This window comes from Penicillium chermesinum, assembly GCF_028974085.1.
Source record: "Penicillium chermesinum strain IBT 19713 chromosome Unknown utg000003l:1.0-5111272.0:1.0-5115320.0, whole genome shotgun sequence".
NCBI classification, from domain to species: Eukaryota; Fungi; Ascomycota; class Eurotiomycetes; order Eurotiales; family Aspergillaceae; genus Penicillium; species Penicillium chermesinum.
In genome coordinates this window covers 1,719,734-1,735,675 of record NW_026695313.1, presented here as the reverse complement: position 1 = coordinate 1,735,675, position 15,942 = coordinate 1,719,734, and the positions used below count along the sequence as shown (strand labels likewise).

The 15,942-nt window shown below is 50.4% G+C and overlaps 6 protein-coding genes across 6 annotated transcripts; 3 read left to right on the top strand and 3 right to left on the bottom strand.

Moving 5' to 3' along the window:
* Positions 1 to 1,554: 1,554 nt before the first annotated feature.
* N7468_003548 (uncharacterized protein) lies at positions 1,555 to 2,420 on the top strand (the record flags this gene model as incomplete). Its single annotated transcript, XM_058472845.1, has 4 exons — positions 1,555 to 2,086; positions 2,142 to 2,264; positions 2,318 to 2,330; positions 2,387 to 2,420. The coding sequence occupies 4 exons, from the start codon at positions 1,555 to 1,557 to the stop codon at positions 2,418 to 2,420; spliced, it is 702 nt and encodes a 233-aa protein (XP_058331848.1).
* A 3,713-nt stretch (positions 2,421 to 6,133) lies between these two features.
* Positions 6,134 to 7,192, top strand: N7468_003547 (WD40 repeat domain-containing protein; the record flags this gene model as incomplete). Its single annotated transcript, XM_058472844.1, has 4 exons — positions 6,134 to 6,162; positions 6,233 to 6,328; positions 6,388 to 6,998; positions 7,056 to 7,192. 4 exons carry the CDS (start codon positions 6,134 to 6,136, stop codon positions 7,190 to 7,192), a joined length of 873 nt encoding a protein of 290 aa, XP_058331847.1.
* Positions 7,193 to 7,632: 440 nt separating this feature from the next.
* N7468_003546 (putative RNA binding protein) lies at positions 7,633 to 8,668 on the bottom strand (the record flags this gene model as incomplete). The annotated part of the gene is made up of 6 exons (XM_058472843.1): positions 7,633 to 7,809; positions 7,859 to 8,260; positions 8,316 to 8,385; positions 8,434 to 8,485; positions 8,536 to 8,573; positions 8,628 to 8,668. 6 exons carry the CDS (start codon positions 8,666 to 8,668, stop codon positions 7,633 to 7,635), a joined length of 780 nt encoding a protein of 259 aa, XP_058331846.1.
* Positions 8,669 to 9,650: 982 nt separating this feature from the next.
* N7468_003545 (alpha-actinin, sarcomeric (f-actin cross linking protein)) lies at positions 9,651 to 11,766 on the bottom strand (the record flags this gene model as incomplete). Its single annotated transcript, XM_058472842.1, has 4 exons — positions 9,651 to 9,833; positions 9,887 to 11,494; positions 11,587 to 11,634; positions 11,677 to 11,766. 4 exons carry the CDS (start codon positions 11,764 to 11,766, stop codon positions 9,651 to 9,653), a joined length of 1,929 nt encoding a protein of 642 aa, XP_058331845.1.
* Positions 11,767 to 12,589: 823 nt separating this feature from the next.
* Positions 12,590 to 13,551, top strand: N7468_003544 (aldo/keto reductase family protein; the record flags this gene model as incomplete). The annotated part of the gene is made up of 3 exons (XM_058472841.1): positions 12,590 to 12,637; positions 12,694 to 13,098; positions 13,216 to 13,551. The coding sequence occupies 3 exons, from the start codon at positions 12,590 to 12,592 to the stop codon at positions 13,549 to 13,551; spliced, it is 789 nt and encodes a 262-aa protein (XP_058331844.1).
* Positions 13,552 to 13,624: 73 nt separating this feature from the next.
* N7468_003543 (initiator tRNA phosphoribosyl transferase family protein) lies at positions 13,625 to 15,456 on the bottom strand (the record flags this gene model as incomplete). The annotated part of the gene is made up of 5 exons (XM_058472840.1): positions 13,625 to 13,764; positions 13,842 to 14,475; positions 14,596 to 14,768; positions 14,877 to 14,911; positions 15,119 to 15,456. 5 exons carry the CDS (start codon positions 15,454 to 15,456, stop codon positions 13,625 to 13,627), a joined length of 1,320 nt encoding a protein of 439 aa, XP_058331843.1.
* Positions 15,457 to 15,942: the final 486 nt, after the last annotated feature.

The window sequence follows — 15,942 nt, the reverse complement described above, 5'->3', positions numbered from 1 at the left end:
AACGGAAATAAAATCTCACAAAGGAAACGAGCCAGATATCTTTTTATCCTTTTTGAGGTAATAGCGGAAGGTATGGGGCCTACGGATCTATTTAAATTATAAATGGCCCGGCTAAGCTGGGTAGTCTTCTTTTCTTCGTGACGCAAGAGTCGAATGTAATGGGAGTGTGAAGAGTGGTGGCTGTATGGTCATAGCATGCGCAAGGTTACAGAAGACAACAACTGAAGCCGATTGGATCTATTCGAAAGACAAAAGTTGCGGCAAAAAGAAGAAAAGATAAGAAGCATGGGTTCCCTGTAGCACGCGCGAAATAGATAAGAATGAATCATAATAGGATCCAAAATAATGAGCTGAGCCAATTGCGGCGAATTGACTGTGCCAACAATCGCCTAGGCCGCCATTGGCTGTGCTGCATTGAGTCGAAAAGTCTATTTGTCGAGGGGTGCGTGAAAAATACTCCCCTGATTGGTGCGGGAACACTCCAGTTACCCGGCGGTTGCAAATCGAAGGCTCTCTGCGGCCAGTCCGATCCGTGTCGCGAGTCAGGTCGACAATCCAGCTCAAGGCCGAGGCTTCGCAACAAAGGACCCCTGTAACTTGGGCGCAGTCACAACCTGGGTTCTTTGTACGGTTCCTGACCAGCATCTTTCGCTCCAACTTTGTCGTATCCGATGAGACGTGTGTTTCCACGGCAGACAAACGCGCTGTCATCGCCCGGTAGGAGACGGTCTCTTGTCTCTGCCCGGCAGGGAGCTGGAGTGAAGCTACGGCGGCATAGATAGGGCTGAGCAGGTGAAGCCAATTTCCCTTACAGTACAGTCAATTTTCCCCGCTCATCCGCTCTGCCTTCTAGGGCCCGAGCGCAGAGCCGTTAATGTTGGAGATCGGCATCTGCCTCTGCTCTGGCCGCGTCATCCCCCATATCGGCCGTGATTGTTGGGCCTGGACAGCTGGGGACCCCTGTCGTGGCCAAAGGTCGAGATTATAAGGCCAAATCACAGAGTCCGGGCAGATAAGACTTTTTCGGTTTCGCTTAGTCTCTCATGAGTCTCTAGGTGAATGCTAGCCATTCGTTAGATCCCATGTCGACTAGTGCCATTTCTGAGGGCCCACCTTGGCTTGGATGCGCCTTTACAGGCGAAAGGAAGAAACCAGGCTGGGCCTCCACAGGCCGATCATATTCACGGCAAGGCTTGCGCGGTGCGATGCCCTCAGTGGATAGGTGACAGTGGTTGGCCCCGCGAGGCTGCTATCACATAAAAGCTCACTGCTTCTATGGAGAAGGAAAGTCCAATTCCACTGTTTCTTTGGGGAGGGCGGGGAATTTTCCTTTAGTCAAACGCTATTCGCGATACCGGCCAATCATTATATAGGCCTAGGCGCTGTTGGTTTTCGTATGTGGGTCGTATATCAGCTACCGTTGGACTATTGCAACGCAGGTACAAGGTCATGGCCCCGTCACATGACAAATGGCATGGCGACTATTTATGCGCTTGGAGCAAGTCATCCAACCTTTCATGTTTCTTGAAGTTATTCACCCGAGTGCTAAATACAATGGGGCCCACCGAAATGAATTTTCAACAGCGGTCACGTTCAATGGGGCAAGAATTCGAGAACAGGCTTATCTCACGCTTCTTTGCCGCACCAAAAGCTGAGCTTCAATCACTGGGGGAGTTATTGCAATCTTATGAAATCGCCTTACAAGCTGGTGCCAATCTTGCACAGATATTTGCGATTCCGCTTGCTAGCGATAGTAAAGCTGCCGGAATCGGTCCCTTATTCAGCTCACTGCATCCCCAAGTGCTGGAAGTCGAAGACTCATGCGACTCTCTTGTCAATTGGGCCGATGTCATTCGATCGGCGGTGTATGATGCAGAGTTCCAACAGACCGGCAAATATCACGTTCGGATTGAGAAAGGAAATGCTTTGCTAGAGCTGCCTCAGGCGGACCATGACTTTATATCAACTGGAATCCCTCGACAGCTTGTCGACCCGTACTCATATCCCAGTGATATTTCATCAGAAATCAATGCCACCAAGCTCACTTTAGAGCAAATGACTCACTGGCAGGATATCATCAGTGGAAGTATGCGAAGCTCCTTTTCCTCGGAAATGAAAATGGATTAACGAATGGTCTTTAGTGTCGCACACGACCGGAAATGCTCTCAAAAGGTTGGAAGAGCGACTAGAGCTGCTGAAACGCAAGCTGGGTGCCCTTGTGACCCACGATGATATGCTCAGGAATGGGGAAAATGCAGAGAGGGGTAAATCGCCTGAACACCGACAAACAAGAACTAATGCATCAGATCGTATGCAGACGAAGAAACGAGGTCAGTATATCAATGGTTTAGCCTCTGATGGTTTGAAGTGCTGATTTCTCCTACAGCCAAAGGAGGCGCAGGACTCCATTGGACTCATGATGAGAGCAGTAATTTACCGGGATGGTTCAAGGCTCACCGGCATCTATCAAAAAAGGATATCGAACAAAAATATTTCGACTTTTCCAACATGAGACGATCGTATGAGGCAATACAGTCGCAGCTATATAAACTGGGCTTTGGAAAATTGACTAATAAGGGAAAAGAGGCTCCGGAAAGACATGAAACATCTGAGATATCATTGACGGAACTTCCGTCTGTGCCGAACTCCATCTTGATAGCGTCAGAATCCAAAAGGCTGTCTCAAGCGATCAATTTGATCTCCAGATCTGCCTCTAATCCAGGTATTTTGGAGACAGAAAATGAAAATGGGAGAGAATTACCTGTTCAATTGGCAGGATCCATCTCCACGCCTGATCATGCTCAGCCCAATCGTCACGGGATGAGCGAGGAGCGTGAATTATCGAACGCTCCAGTTAGTCGACAGAGAAGTCCCAGCTCGGTTGTTAGCAACGCGAACCAACCGGTAAATGTGAGTCTGGAGGCTCTAGCAGGTGGAGAGCCTAGCTCTGTATGCCTGCAGGATGATCAGAGTCGATGCAAATCTGCGGAAGAGCTATTCCCAGGCAAGTTTTTTTTTTCCAGCGTTACAGCCGGTGGCCAACATTGCCCGAGTGAAACTCGAAGGAACAGCCGGATTTTGTGTGGAGGAGACTTGAAACATGGAGCGCGGTTCTCCTTCTTTAGAATACCTACTAACGAAGATTCAAGTAGCATCGTCCCACGGTCCATCGACACCAGAAGCCAGACAATGCGACCGCCCAAACCAAGAGCCTGGGCTTGATTCAGTTAATCAAATGGCAGACATAGCTACTGAGACTAGCCTGGTTCGCCAGGCGTCATCATTTACTGATCAGGACATTGGCGGGTTGTGTGGCGTGAATTCGCCTGAGAATTCAAAGCACGACCCCTCCGCTTTTCCTTCACGAGACGAAGGGCACTCCGAGCAGTGCAGGGACCCAAAAGCAACCAGCGCAATATTTTTTCCTGTGTCGCAATGCTCGAAAACCGATGAAGATACAGCAACACACTCTGCGCGAAAACGAAAAAGTACACACACACGGTCAAGAACTGGATGCGTCACTTGTCGGAAAAGAAGAAAGAAGTGTGATGAGAAGCAGCCGATCTGTACGTAAAACTTGAGATCTACTGCCAAATTCTAATGGACTCTAGGTGGAAATTGTTCACGCGTTGGGGTTGTTTGTCAAAATAACGATCCCCCGGTTCCGAGGAAAATTTCATTAATCAGACCTCGAATCCCTGGACAGATGCCGGCAGTCGTTGCCCCTCTTTGTGGAGATCCATTATCCAACCAGTGTCTACATGGCGCAGTTTCAGAAACAAATGAGCCATCTTCAATGATGACATCTACACTATCGGTAACAGGCCCACAATACCCTCAAGACGTTTATGACTGAAGTCTTACGGAAATTGGACTAGTCCTCAAGTATGAAGCCAGTGACACCATTCGCAACCTCCGAGATGCAGAATCATCATTCTTCAACCAATGCCACCCCAGAAATGACTTCTCTGTTCCCCCATTCTCAAACCATTCCACCAATCCAGCATCTTCTGCAGGATCTGAATGCTCATAATACATGGGACCAAATCCCTAGATGAAGATACACGAGGAAAACTCACCTCATTGCCAATACCAAGGAGGTCCATACTGGGCTTTGCTCTTTCGAACGCACAAGGACGTTTGGTACTCACCCTGAGATCATGATATCAGGACGATATATTGTCGACATAGTTTCTATCCTTTTCATTTCCTGGTTTTACAGTACCCCTCCAAGTTGGTACCCCTCCAGGTTGACAATTATATCCTTGTTTGAATACATATTGTCAAGTGAAGCTGGATCAAAAAGAATCGGCCTGTGTTGGACAGTTCTACTGGACATCAGTTAGTGCGCATTATCGGGTCAGGGAGGTGCTTTATCGTGACATTCGAATGTATATTTACGATGGCATTGAAGAATTTGACCTGATTCCTCTACTGCTTTGGAAAACGGTACTAGAGATACGTGAGTAAGATAGATGAAATGCCTTCTATCATTGCAATTTTGAGCCCCTCGTCATAGACAATCTAGAACGGAGGCCGCAGCCCTTAGTTTCTAGATATGTTACTAATTGCTGTGTGGTAGGGCCCTATTCATGCCCTGTCAACGTCAAACAGCAATTCCACAGGTGATCGTGGGAGACATCACAAGTAGAGATGGCCTAAGTCAGATCTCGAGTCTGACGTCGAAGATCATGCCAACCCAGTTTCGCGAGCAATTCCAAGCGAAAGGCATTGCATTCAGGGTAGTTTAGAGCGTGATAGGTCAGAGAACCCCCCGTGTCACCCCTGCTGCACCATCTTGTACTGTGGATTGCCTCACAAAACATCCCCCATCACTGGTGAACCACCCCCAGCACCACTCCCCAATGAAGACGTCTTTGTCCAACACTTATTTTTAGCGTGTCCAGACAATCCCGCTCGAACTTTCGACTGAGTCACCGAACCTGCACCCCTGGGGCCTGCGCGAAGACGTGCTAGGGATCAGTACCCGTCATCCGCGACGGAGAAGCCAAGGCTTGCACATACCTCGAGGCTAGATAGTAATTTTCTTGCCAGCTCGTGCAAATCCAATGTCCGGCTCGTGTTCACCACCAGTATAACCCTCCGCCCGGGCGTCTTTCCGTCTGTTTATTTAAGGGTTTACCTCCCTCGCCGCTTCCTAGAGTATAATTGGGGGAGTCCTTCCACCGCATTTCAAGTCTCTTGCTCACTTTGAGTATCACGATGCCACCACAAGGAGCAGAGGTCCTATCGGCCTTGATTGATCTGATACCCTGGAAAGAAAAAGCGTGCTACTCCAGATCCAGGGAATATCTGCTTCCAGGACCCCGGGCGCCGAAGTGGACAAGCAACTGGCGGTGAAAGGATGTCGCTCCTCGCATTGTAGGCCTGCAAGGCGTGTAAATTTACTCTGGAAGACATAACACTTACTTAGAGTCAAACCGCCATTTGAAGACCCTGAAATCGAGATTTGAGGGCGTCCCTGATCTACGCGAATAGTACGCAGGATACGCGTCTTTAAATCGAAAACACGTGAAATGGATCCAGGCACGGGACTTACCTCAGCAAAGTGGGCTGCAGGTGAACCCCATCGACTCAATCCAAACCGACTTTTCTTGTAACTGCGTGGGCAGTATCCCACTTCGTGTCCTGTCTCTTCCTGTTCATGACCTGACGACCCTGACGAATCTCTTTTGTTGCTCTGTGTGCCTGACTTGTGGCTCCAATCTTTTCCGACCCTCGGCTTGGGAACAATCTCGGTCACGAGCTTCTATGAGCATTGCCCACCGACATCTGGAACCCACAATCCTAGCAGCTTCTTCCCCTCTCTGACCTGACTTCGCTAAATTTCCATTCCTTTCCTACTGTTCATCGCCATGGCTTCAGGTGGGTACGAAATCAAATAATGACCCTGCACCGAGCTCATATCCATTGCAGATATTCCCAAGGTGGTCCCTCTTACTTGCCACGGGCATTCACGCCCAGTGACACATCTCAGCTTCTCCTCGACTGTGGAGGAGGATCAGTACTACATAATCTCTGCCTGCAAGGGTATGGTGATCAATTTCCTACAATTGGCCACTTGAGAAATACACGGTGTTGACGAAGCTCCCCACATATAGATAACAACCCTATGCTTCGTGACGGCATCACAGGTGATTGGTACGTCTTGTCATAACTTCTTCATACAACCGAAAAAGAAAAAAAAACACTGAAGATCCGATCTTCTCAGGATTGGTACATTTTTAGGCCACAAAGGTGCCGTCTGGCAATCCCGCCTCTCAGCCGATGCAGCCATTGCAGCCACCGCCGCAGCTGATTTCTCAGCGTACGCCTGACTTCATAATAGCGAACTCTTCTCCAGGGACTGGACTGACACCTACACAGAAAGGTCTGGGATACTTATACCGGCGAGTGCCTCCACACCCTCCAACACGCACACATCGTCCGCGCCATTGCCTTCCCCATCCAAGCAAACCCGCAAGTCCTGGCAACCGGCAGCGCCGAAAAGAAACTCCGCATCTTCGACCTTACCCGCAGCGGTGGCAGCAACGGCTCTTCCCCAAGCAGTCCTGAGAATGCTGATACCATCGCAAGCTACGAGATCGGGCCCGGCGTGCACGGCGGCACTATCAAATCGATTGTCTGGAACCAGGACCCGAGCATCCTGACGACAGCCGCCGAAGACCGCAAGCTGCGGTGGTGGGATCTGCGGTCGCGGGGCGCGATCGTCGAGCGCGAGGTCGACGGGGCGATCGGGACGTGCGAGCTGAACACGCTGTCCACGCGGCCGAACGAATCGGCGATTATGACCGTGGCAGCGGGAAAAAGTGTGTATGTGTATGATGGGGTTGTGCCAGGTCGAATCTTGAAGAAATTTGACTTCGACTACGACGTTGCTAGTGCAGCGGTGAATCAGGAGTCGGGGCGCTTGGTGACTGGTAGTGCGAATGATACGTGGGCGCGAGTTTATGATCTGGACACCCAGGAAGAGCTTGGTATGTCTGCCTCCTTGATATCCTTACATTCGGGAAGTGCTGCTAACATTGTTTCAGAGGTTCAAAAGGGCCACCATGGCCCCATTTGGTCGGTTAGCTTCTCGCCGGATGGCAAGCTTTATGGTACTGGCAGCGAGGATGGGACCATCAAGTTGTGGAAGGCGTGCCGCGAGCCGTACGGCCTGTGGCGGTAATAGCTGGGATTAGGCGCAGTCGATTTTCAATGATTCCCCCCCCAATGTACGGCAAGGAACTTCAGTTTGGTCCGGGTCTTGCATATATACTGGATCCGTTCGTCGGTAGTTGTATATCAGAAACTACCTTCAGCAGCTATAGCCACTGCTTCAAATATAAGCTTTACTACAAGCAAGCCAGATAAGCAGTACGGGTGGACTCCAAGATTGATGTAGTGAGAAGAATTCATCATATTAAGTCCGGGCAGCAATTTATGCGTTCAAGTTGTTTCATGATAAGGTAGAATACAAGTCCCTCAAGCACCCGCAGGATTCCATGATATGATGCCAGGCTCAAAGTCACACTGCTAGACGTTCGTGTAACCGAGGAGAACAAAACCAGATCGAAAAGAAGGCAAAAGGAGAAAAGACGAAAAAAAAAAGACCCCACAAGCAATTCTTCACTCAATCATGTCGATATCATCGTCAACCGTAGCGGGGACAGCGGGGACAGCGTCAGCAGCAGCAACGGGTGCAGCCGGCTCTGGTTGCTTCTCAGCGTCACCGCCAGCATTTCCACCCCAGTAGTCTTCCATCTCCTGATCCAGCTCTTCTTGTGTCTTCCGGGGCGTGCATTGCTGCGGCGGCCAGCATTCTCTGTGTTTCGTGGACGGTTATCGCGGCCACCGGAACGCCCTCCGCGGCGGGCACCACCGTTGCGGCGGGGGAGCGATTGCCTGGGACGTAGCGATCAATGTGATCAGGAGCAGGCCTGGTGGTATCGCTGCGACGGCCGCGGCCTCGTGCATTGCGGCGTTCTCCATCGTCACCCCCGGGGCTCAAGCTGCGAGCATCGCGGGGCCGCTCAATACGATCAAAGAGTGAGGTACGGCTGGAGCGCTCAGGAGCGTCACGAACAAGGGAGAGGTAGATGGGCTGGCCCTTGGCGTTCGCCTTGTGGAACTCCTCAACGGATCTCTTTGCGTCGCGGAGGTACGTGTAGGTGACCAAGGCCACGCCCTCAGAGCGCCCGGCCCGGTCGTAAAGGATTTCCAAGTTGCTAACGGGACCAATCTCGCCGAAGAGTCCCTATAGATAACCGGTTAGAGACAAATTAACTGTAGCAACCTAGCAGTTGACTTACTTTAAGGTCACTCTCGGTGATGTCGTAGTGTAAGTTTGACACGCGTACCTTGGTCAAGGCAGGGCCACCGCTATTCCTATTAGTTTCAATGCACATGGAGAGGATTGCGGAGGCGTACCGTTCGGCGGAAGCGGAGCGATGGTATCGGTTGGAGCCATGGGATGGGCGTCCTAGGAAGTTGTTAGCTGGGGCCCGGGGCTCTTCGTGCAGGAATACTCACCATCGCGGGTGTCGTCGAACTTGTCGTGTACCCAGTCGCTGGCAGAACGTTAGCAGGGCACCAGGTCAATTGTAGTCGCAGAGTGTCCTTACAGGTTCAAATCAACGTTGTCGTGCGCATAGGACTGTTCCATCGAGAGATCGAGATGTTAGCATAGAGCAGGGTGTAAGTCACGAATAGCTTCTAGTTTTCCAAGTCTCCGCCGCGGCTCCGTTGCCAGTCTCCGCATATCCAGAGCATAGGCTACAAAGGCGCCACAGAAACGCATCATGGCGCAAGAAAATTCGATGCAGGAGGAGGAGGGCGGACCTGTGTTTGAGCGAAGAAAACGGTCAGCGCATCGAGCAATTGGACAAAAGCTACGGGATGAAGCAACAGTACCTTTCTAACGCCATCGCGTTCACGACGGCCACGACCTTGGTTGCGCCGTCCACCAGAGGAGCGATTGGTACGGCCCTGAATAATGACCAAGAGAGTTAGAGCTTGGAAACGTCAAGATGGAAGTCATTTCTGTCTTACAGGGCCTTCACCAATGATCTCATCCAAGCTTCGATCCATCTTCAGGCGCAATTTTTCGGCAGATCGGATCGCAGTGGCTGTGAGAAGATTCCTGGCAGAGAAATTCGAGCCAATGGTTGCACAAAGCGAGAATGTGACAAATTAGCAGAATCGAAGTGGACGTGAGCTGGGTGCCTCACGCTGAGGTGGGAACTGCAACTGGGGGAGATGTCATGTGACCTGCGATCGTGAACGAGAGATCAACAAGATACCGGAAATCTAGCAACGCAGAGCTTTGCAGGCGTAGAGCCTTGCGGAGCATCGAGATTGAGCGTGAATTACAAGTCAAAGCTTGCGAAAGAGCCTTTACGCTATCCTTGAATGACATTAATGGTATCCAGTGCTCACTAGAGCAACAACACAAGAATACAAATAGGTTGAGATAGCTGCAAAGCAGTCGCCGAACCCCAGAATGCACAATGAATACGGGAACAAGACTTAATAGTAAGTCTGCGAGAACACCACCGTGGAAAACAAAATCGGAGCAACACCCTTTTCAAAGAAGACCCTCCATGTATCACGACGCTGTGCAAATAACCATGGACCATCTTGTCCTTTCACCCTCGACCGTTCTTCTTATCCTCAATCATCTTGTTCATAAAGCTGATATAGTCAAACTTTGGCAGGTCGCGGTCTTCAAGCATATCGGGACCCTCATGCTGTGGCATTGTCTTGACCAAGTGCTCGATGACCTCATCTGGGATAAGCGAGTGTCGAAGATCCATTTCTGTAACGTAAGGCTGTGTTTCATTAGCAATCATTCAGAAGACAATCCAAAGTGCAGGGCACTTACCTTGCCATCGGCAACCTCCTTGAAACTTTGAAACACCTGTTCGGCGGTGTTCTGATCTTCCGTAACGCTAACCATAAATCTAATGAACTGTTCAAAGCTGACACCGGCATTCTGTGCCAGTCGTTTTGCACCACAAGTCTCAAGATAAACTTCATGCATCTCATCTTCATCATACACAAGACCCAGACTGGCAAGAGCCGCAGAGAACTCAAGTTCCTGTAGCGTATTTGATGAATCCCGGTCAAAGTGTCGGAACACCGACTCGAATTCTTCGAGCTGAATGGGTGTCAAATTGGTCATATTGCGAGCAACCATTTGGTTTTCCAGGAATGCCAATTTTTTGGAAATACTGGACTTCACCAGACTCAGCTCATATGACAGTTCGTCCAGTGTAAATGTTGTAAAGTCATTCTCTTCGATGTTCGCTTCGGCACACTGCTCGTCTAGCTCGGCGATAGTATCAAGGAACGCATCGAGAGGCGGCAGATTATTGTTCAATTTCTTGACATGGTCCAGCTGATCTTCCACATCCCCATCAAGCCCGGAAATTGCCAAAGAAAGCGTTTTAAGAGTTAAAGCAAAGTCGTTTGCCTTATCCGCAAAAGATCGGCGCAACGAATTCTTGATATCCCGAATCGTCTCGTTAATCAACTGACTCCGCTGGTGCTCATCATGAGTCAGGCCCTCCCACTCTTCATCGCAAGTTTCTAGGCTGAGTTCACGTGGAGGCTCATAGGGCCGCAGACGATATGTCCCTAACTTGGTCTTAATATTACCCAGAAGGGCTGCCAAGTCCGATTTCTCAGCCACCCATTGCCGTTTCTCATTACGCTTGTAAAGGGAAAACTGGTGGGCCTGCTCCTTCACGTCTTTGTATGTCCCTTCGAAAGACGAGTTTTGCCATTCCTCGCGCTGCGCGCGAATTAATCGAAGTAGCTCCCTCATTCGTCGCTCGTAACCGGTTTGCATATCCCAAGCACCGTGCATGTTGTTGACAAACTTCTCCACTCGGCGTCCAGCATTCTCCACTCGCTCCAGCTGCGAAAAGGCATGGAACCAGTACGCAATATAGGTCATCAGGGAGCGCTCATCGGGCTTCGGCACGTCGCACACGTCGTCCACATCAAGAAGGTCGGGAATACCGACCTCATTGGCGGCAATATCGAATGCGAGCTTCATGTTTCCCCGATGATCATTCTTGTCCAAAGATTCGAAATCGATCAAGTCCGGTCGGTGGATATCGAGCAAGGCGCAGAAGGCCAGTCCGTCGTTCCAGCTGGATGAGAAATCGCGCACTTCAACCTCGTCGTAGCATGCCGTCTTCCGTTGACACCATAGTAGTAGACCCTCCTTTGCTGTCATGCCCTCCTCGTTGATGTCGCTGATTGTGAACCGCAAAATCAGAGTCCAGATTAATCCAAGGATGATCTTCTGGTTTCCGTCGACGATATCCTCTGCTCCGATGTTTGTCATTTGGATTCGTCGACCGCGGATGAAGTCCAGACTTTTGTTGACATTCTCGAATCGCTGCACACGCAGCTTGGGCTTCGACGCATATCGACCGAGAGACTCCCCGCCGAGGATCTCGAGGAGATGAATGAGAATAACCTGACCAGGCACATGAATTAGCGGTGAAGCTCAAGGAAGTGTGATGGTGTGTGGGCTCCGGCGGGGGAATATATCAAGAGGGGCGAACATACTCCGTCAGAGAGGTCAGCGACCAAGTCCTCGATGGCCAGATTCCGAGCCTTCAGTTTGTTATTTAACCTATGATGGGGGTATTAGCTGACGTTCGCGATGATATGACGGGTCCTCAGAGCATGCCATTTCGTAAAGGTCTTCTGTTGCACATTGATCCACTGCTTCTCGACCGTCAACATTGTTAATCAAGGCGGAGACATCCAGGGCCGGTTGGCAAAAGAGCGATCAAGGTTTAGGGTAAACAGGTGGGCGAGGCGCGTTTTAGTTGCAGGCGTAGGATCGACTGACGATTCGGGCTAGGCTCAGGCGTTCCTGGTGCAGGAAGAAGAAGAGTTGAGCTGAATGAGAATGGTTTGATAGGGGCGGGGTGGTTCTCCCGCAGCTCCGCAAGTCACCCTAGCAACGGACCTTTTTTTTTTGTGGTTAAGCTGTGGTTCTTGCAAGAAGAATATGGGACCAATTCATGAAGAGAACAAAGTGACTGGCTGTATCAGGGGTATAAGCAAAGCCAATCCAAGGCCACGCCAATCGGGATATGCAACCATGGATGCCTCATCCCTGGCGATCGGACTACCCCCCATGCTTTCTGGATTAGGCCAATCACAGTTGTCGCATGTCTTTTGGAGGAGCATGTTGCTATTTCTGGTGTGGTATCGGATTTCTTCCACTGCTAGGGGCTTTTCCCTTTTTTTTTTTTGGTCCCAATAGTCTAGGCCTCTTAAGGGGGCTTGTCAGGTCGATCTCCACATCGTAAGGGCTCACGAGAAATTAGTCATCTTGGAAACAGATGGACCGCTGGTTAGTTATTCAAAAGAATGCCAGAAATATGACTCAAACTCCAAGTCTCTTCCAGGGTTGTCTCCATGGCTCCTTCAGTTATGCCAATGAGCAATCGCGGAGATGATATCATTCGATCCGGTTCCGTAGGGCGGGGCCGATGTTTTTTTGGCGCCTCAAGAATAACTTGAACTGCTTCTGCTCCCTCCATCCTGCAAATAAACCATGTCTTTCACAATTCACGACCTCGTTCCCTGCCAAACTCCAATGTCCGTATCCCGCGCTTAGGCTTCGGCGTCTACCGTTCCTCTCCCGATCAGTGCGTTCAGTCGACTCTCAAAGCGCTTGAGGTGGGGTACCGACATATCGACTCGGCCCAATTCTACGCAAATGAAGCTGAGGTCGGCGAGGCATTGCGTGCCTCTGGTATACCGAGAGATCAAGTGTTCGTTACAACTAAGATCTTGACTCCCGCAGGCTCGATCGAATCTACCTACGATAAGGTGCTAGCCAGTGTGGAGAAGATTGGGGGCCCTGGCGGCTATGTCGATCTGTTCCTGATTCATAGCCCCAAGTCGGGCCCAGCTGGTCGCAAACACCTCTGGCAGGTGCTGGAGAGGCTTCATGAGGAGGGTCGCGCAAAGAGTATTGGCGTGAGTAACTTCGGCGTGGGTCACATTGAGGAAATGAAGTCATACGCCAAGGTTTGGCCGCCGCATGTGAATCAACTGGAGGTAAGTTGAGTCTTATTCCCAAATCCCGACTTTTTACTTTCCTTCTGTCCCATTTGTTTGTATTTACTATCCTAATTGATTTTTGTGGGTGGGTAGCTAACTGTGCCGTTGCTTTAGCTTCATCCATGGTGCCAACAGCGCACTATTACCGCATACTGCAAGAGGCACAATATCGTCGTGGAGGCTTATTCGCCCATTGTTCGAAACTATAAGGCAAATGATGAGACGTTGGTAGAGGTGGCAAAGAGATATAACAAAACCACACAGCAGGTCTTGCTACGCTATTCCCTCCAAAAGGGATGGATCCCGCTACCCAAGAGCGACAACCCAGAGCGCATTGCCAGCAACGCCAACATTTTCGACTTCAATCTCAGCGAATATGATGTAGAGCTTTTGGACTCGCTCGACCAAGGCGATGCCGGAGCTATTGTCGAGTATGTTGTCAATGAATAAGTTGGGTACCAATTTGTTCTCGATACACTTTCGAGGGGAGGGCATGGAAAGAGTATTCTCCCAATGTCATCTTTCACATCAAAAAGGCATTTACCGACTGCAGTGTCGAGCGAGATGGGTTTACGTCATGCTTGGAGGAGACGATCCATGCGAGGCGCTGTCGGATGTATTGCTTGCCAATTGAGCGATTGCTCTGAGAGACGTCAAATTCTCCTGTGACAATTATCAGTTCTGCGTGGTTCCCAATATTGTTTATCTAGCGCCTCAATTGAAGAAATTCCGATACGTACCCTGCTCATCGTAGAATAAGCAGATAATCGCGAGCAACGTTCCCGCAGAAAGATCTTTGCCCGTTTCACAGGTCACCAATAACGACTGTGAAGGATCAGTTGCCCCAAGTCGCGTACTAACAAAGTCCCGCACTTTATCCAAAGCCTTCCGCAGATCTCGACTGCCCAGTTTACCTGATGCCAATCCCAGGTTCAGCCGTTTGTCACTACCTTCTGAAGCAACAGGGTCTCCATGGCAATCAATGACCAAATCATATCGATTGCTCTCCGTCTCTCCCGTGATACTGATGTATAGATTCTTGGTAGGAGAGATCAAAGACGCTGATTGAACAGAAGTCTCTCGCTGATACTGAGCCACTAACTCCTCGATAAGTCTCGGCAGACCTTCCTCAGAGGTCTGCTTAAGAAGAGCCTGATTCGCCCAGAACACTGGAGGCGTAAGCCCATGAGCCCAAGCCTCACTGTCATCGCCAGCACCCTGGATGTACCCACCCTCTGACATCTCAGCACCATGCACGCGCCTCGAGGCTGAGCACAGTACGAACAGGCAGTATCCACTGCCTTTCTCGAGATCCGAGGGTGGTAATAATCTCGATTCGCCCAGGCCACCCGTATAGGGCACCCGATCTGCTCTCTGAGCTGACCGAGATCAAGTTTCAACGCCTGTTATGACATGTCAACGCCTGGCGCTGCAGCGTTCACGCCTGGGTTGGCGCAATGCGGCCTGATACACAGATGCGGGGAGTCGTCATACCTTCAGCGATGTGACGAATCCGTCGATACGAGCCTCGATCTGGGCTTCCTCCGATCGCCCCAGGTAGTTTGGGGGAAGGTGGACCTCGTGATAGTCGGTTTCCGAGGGAAACAGGGCTCGGTTGAGTACGGCGCACCATATCGGTATAGTCTTGGATAAGGCATCCGGCATCACTATGCTATTGTTAACTGCAGTTCGTGCAATATGCTGCATGACTGGGGGGGGGTTGAGCGCGGAACGGCGCCCAGCATGTCACGGCCCAGTCCGTGGATCTTACATACATTTGCCCCGCCGGGTCGAATCAACGATTACGCATCTGTATGGGGTTACAAGGGTCAGCCTAAAATTATTCCGATATACGCAAAAACCCTGAGGCTTGGCTATAGGTCCCGGAAACGATTCACGCGTCCAATCACACGAGAAGCCTCATGGAGGGGTCAAAGAGATGAGGCAACCAGATGAGGGGCCATATAAAAAGTCCAGTATGAGCATAATACTTGGAAATAAAAGATGTACAACTCACCCACCATATTTTTTGGCCAACGGGAGTAGCTGGAGGTTCAGTCGCCGAAAACTAAAATCCCACTGGCCTGTATGACCGTCCGTGCTCTTGAAATATGCGCTGCCCACCTTGGTGGTGGGAGGAATATACCAGCTTCCACAGCGCTCATTGGCTACTAGTGGAAGGTCATAGTACTCTGCCACCTCTTGAGCGAAGGCAGCGTCGGCCTCAATGGATTGGAGCCGGTTAGCGACGGATAAGGCTGACCGGCGCAAGGCAGACAGGGTCTGAGAGATGGACTGCTCAGCAGATGGGAAATGCAAAGACTCCAGAGTCAGGAAAGAGCTTGCAGGTTCCATTATAGGACTGTGAAATCTACCGACTCCCCGCTCTGTCCCGCAGAGTAGCAGTGCGGAGTAGGGGTTTTCGTACCGAGAAAGAGCGGAAATATGTCGGTATATACTCGGGAGCTGATGAACCGGGGCTGTCTATACTTCGGTACAAGGAAAAGCGTTGACAAGGCCACTCGAGCCTTGGAGTTAATGACCTGAGAAAATTGATGAGAATATGCGGCATGATATAGGATTTTGGCCAATCATGGCTCAGCCCTTGACGGGGTGGGGATAAACCAATAAAAGAAGGTACCGTACGTCAAATGGAGGGCAGTACGGCTTGGGAACCAGGTTGGTCTACGGCCATTGACACTGTATTAAAATGTATCGGATGATAGTCAAATACACAGTACTAGTAGACTATCTTTCTCAGCAGTGCCACCGTAGGTATAAGCCGCCTGAAATCTGCCTACTAATATAAGGCCCAGTCCTTTCAAGCTGGACCTGCCCTCC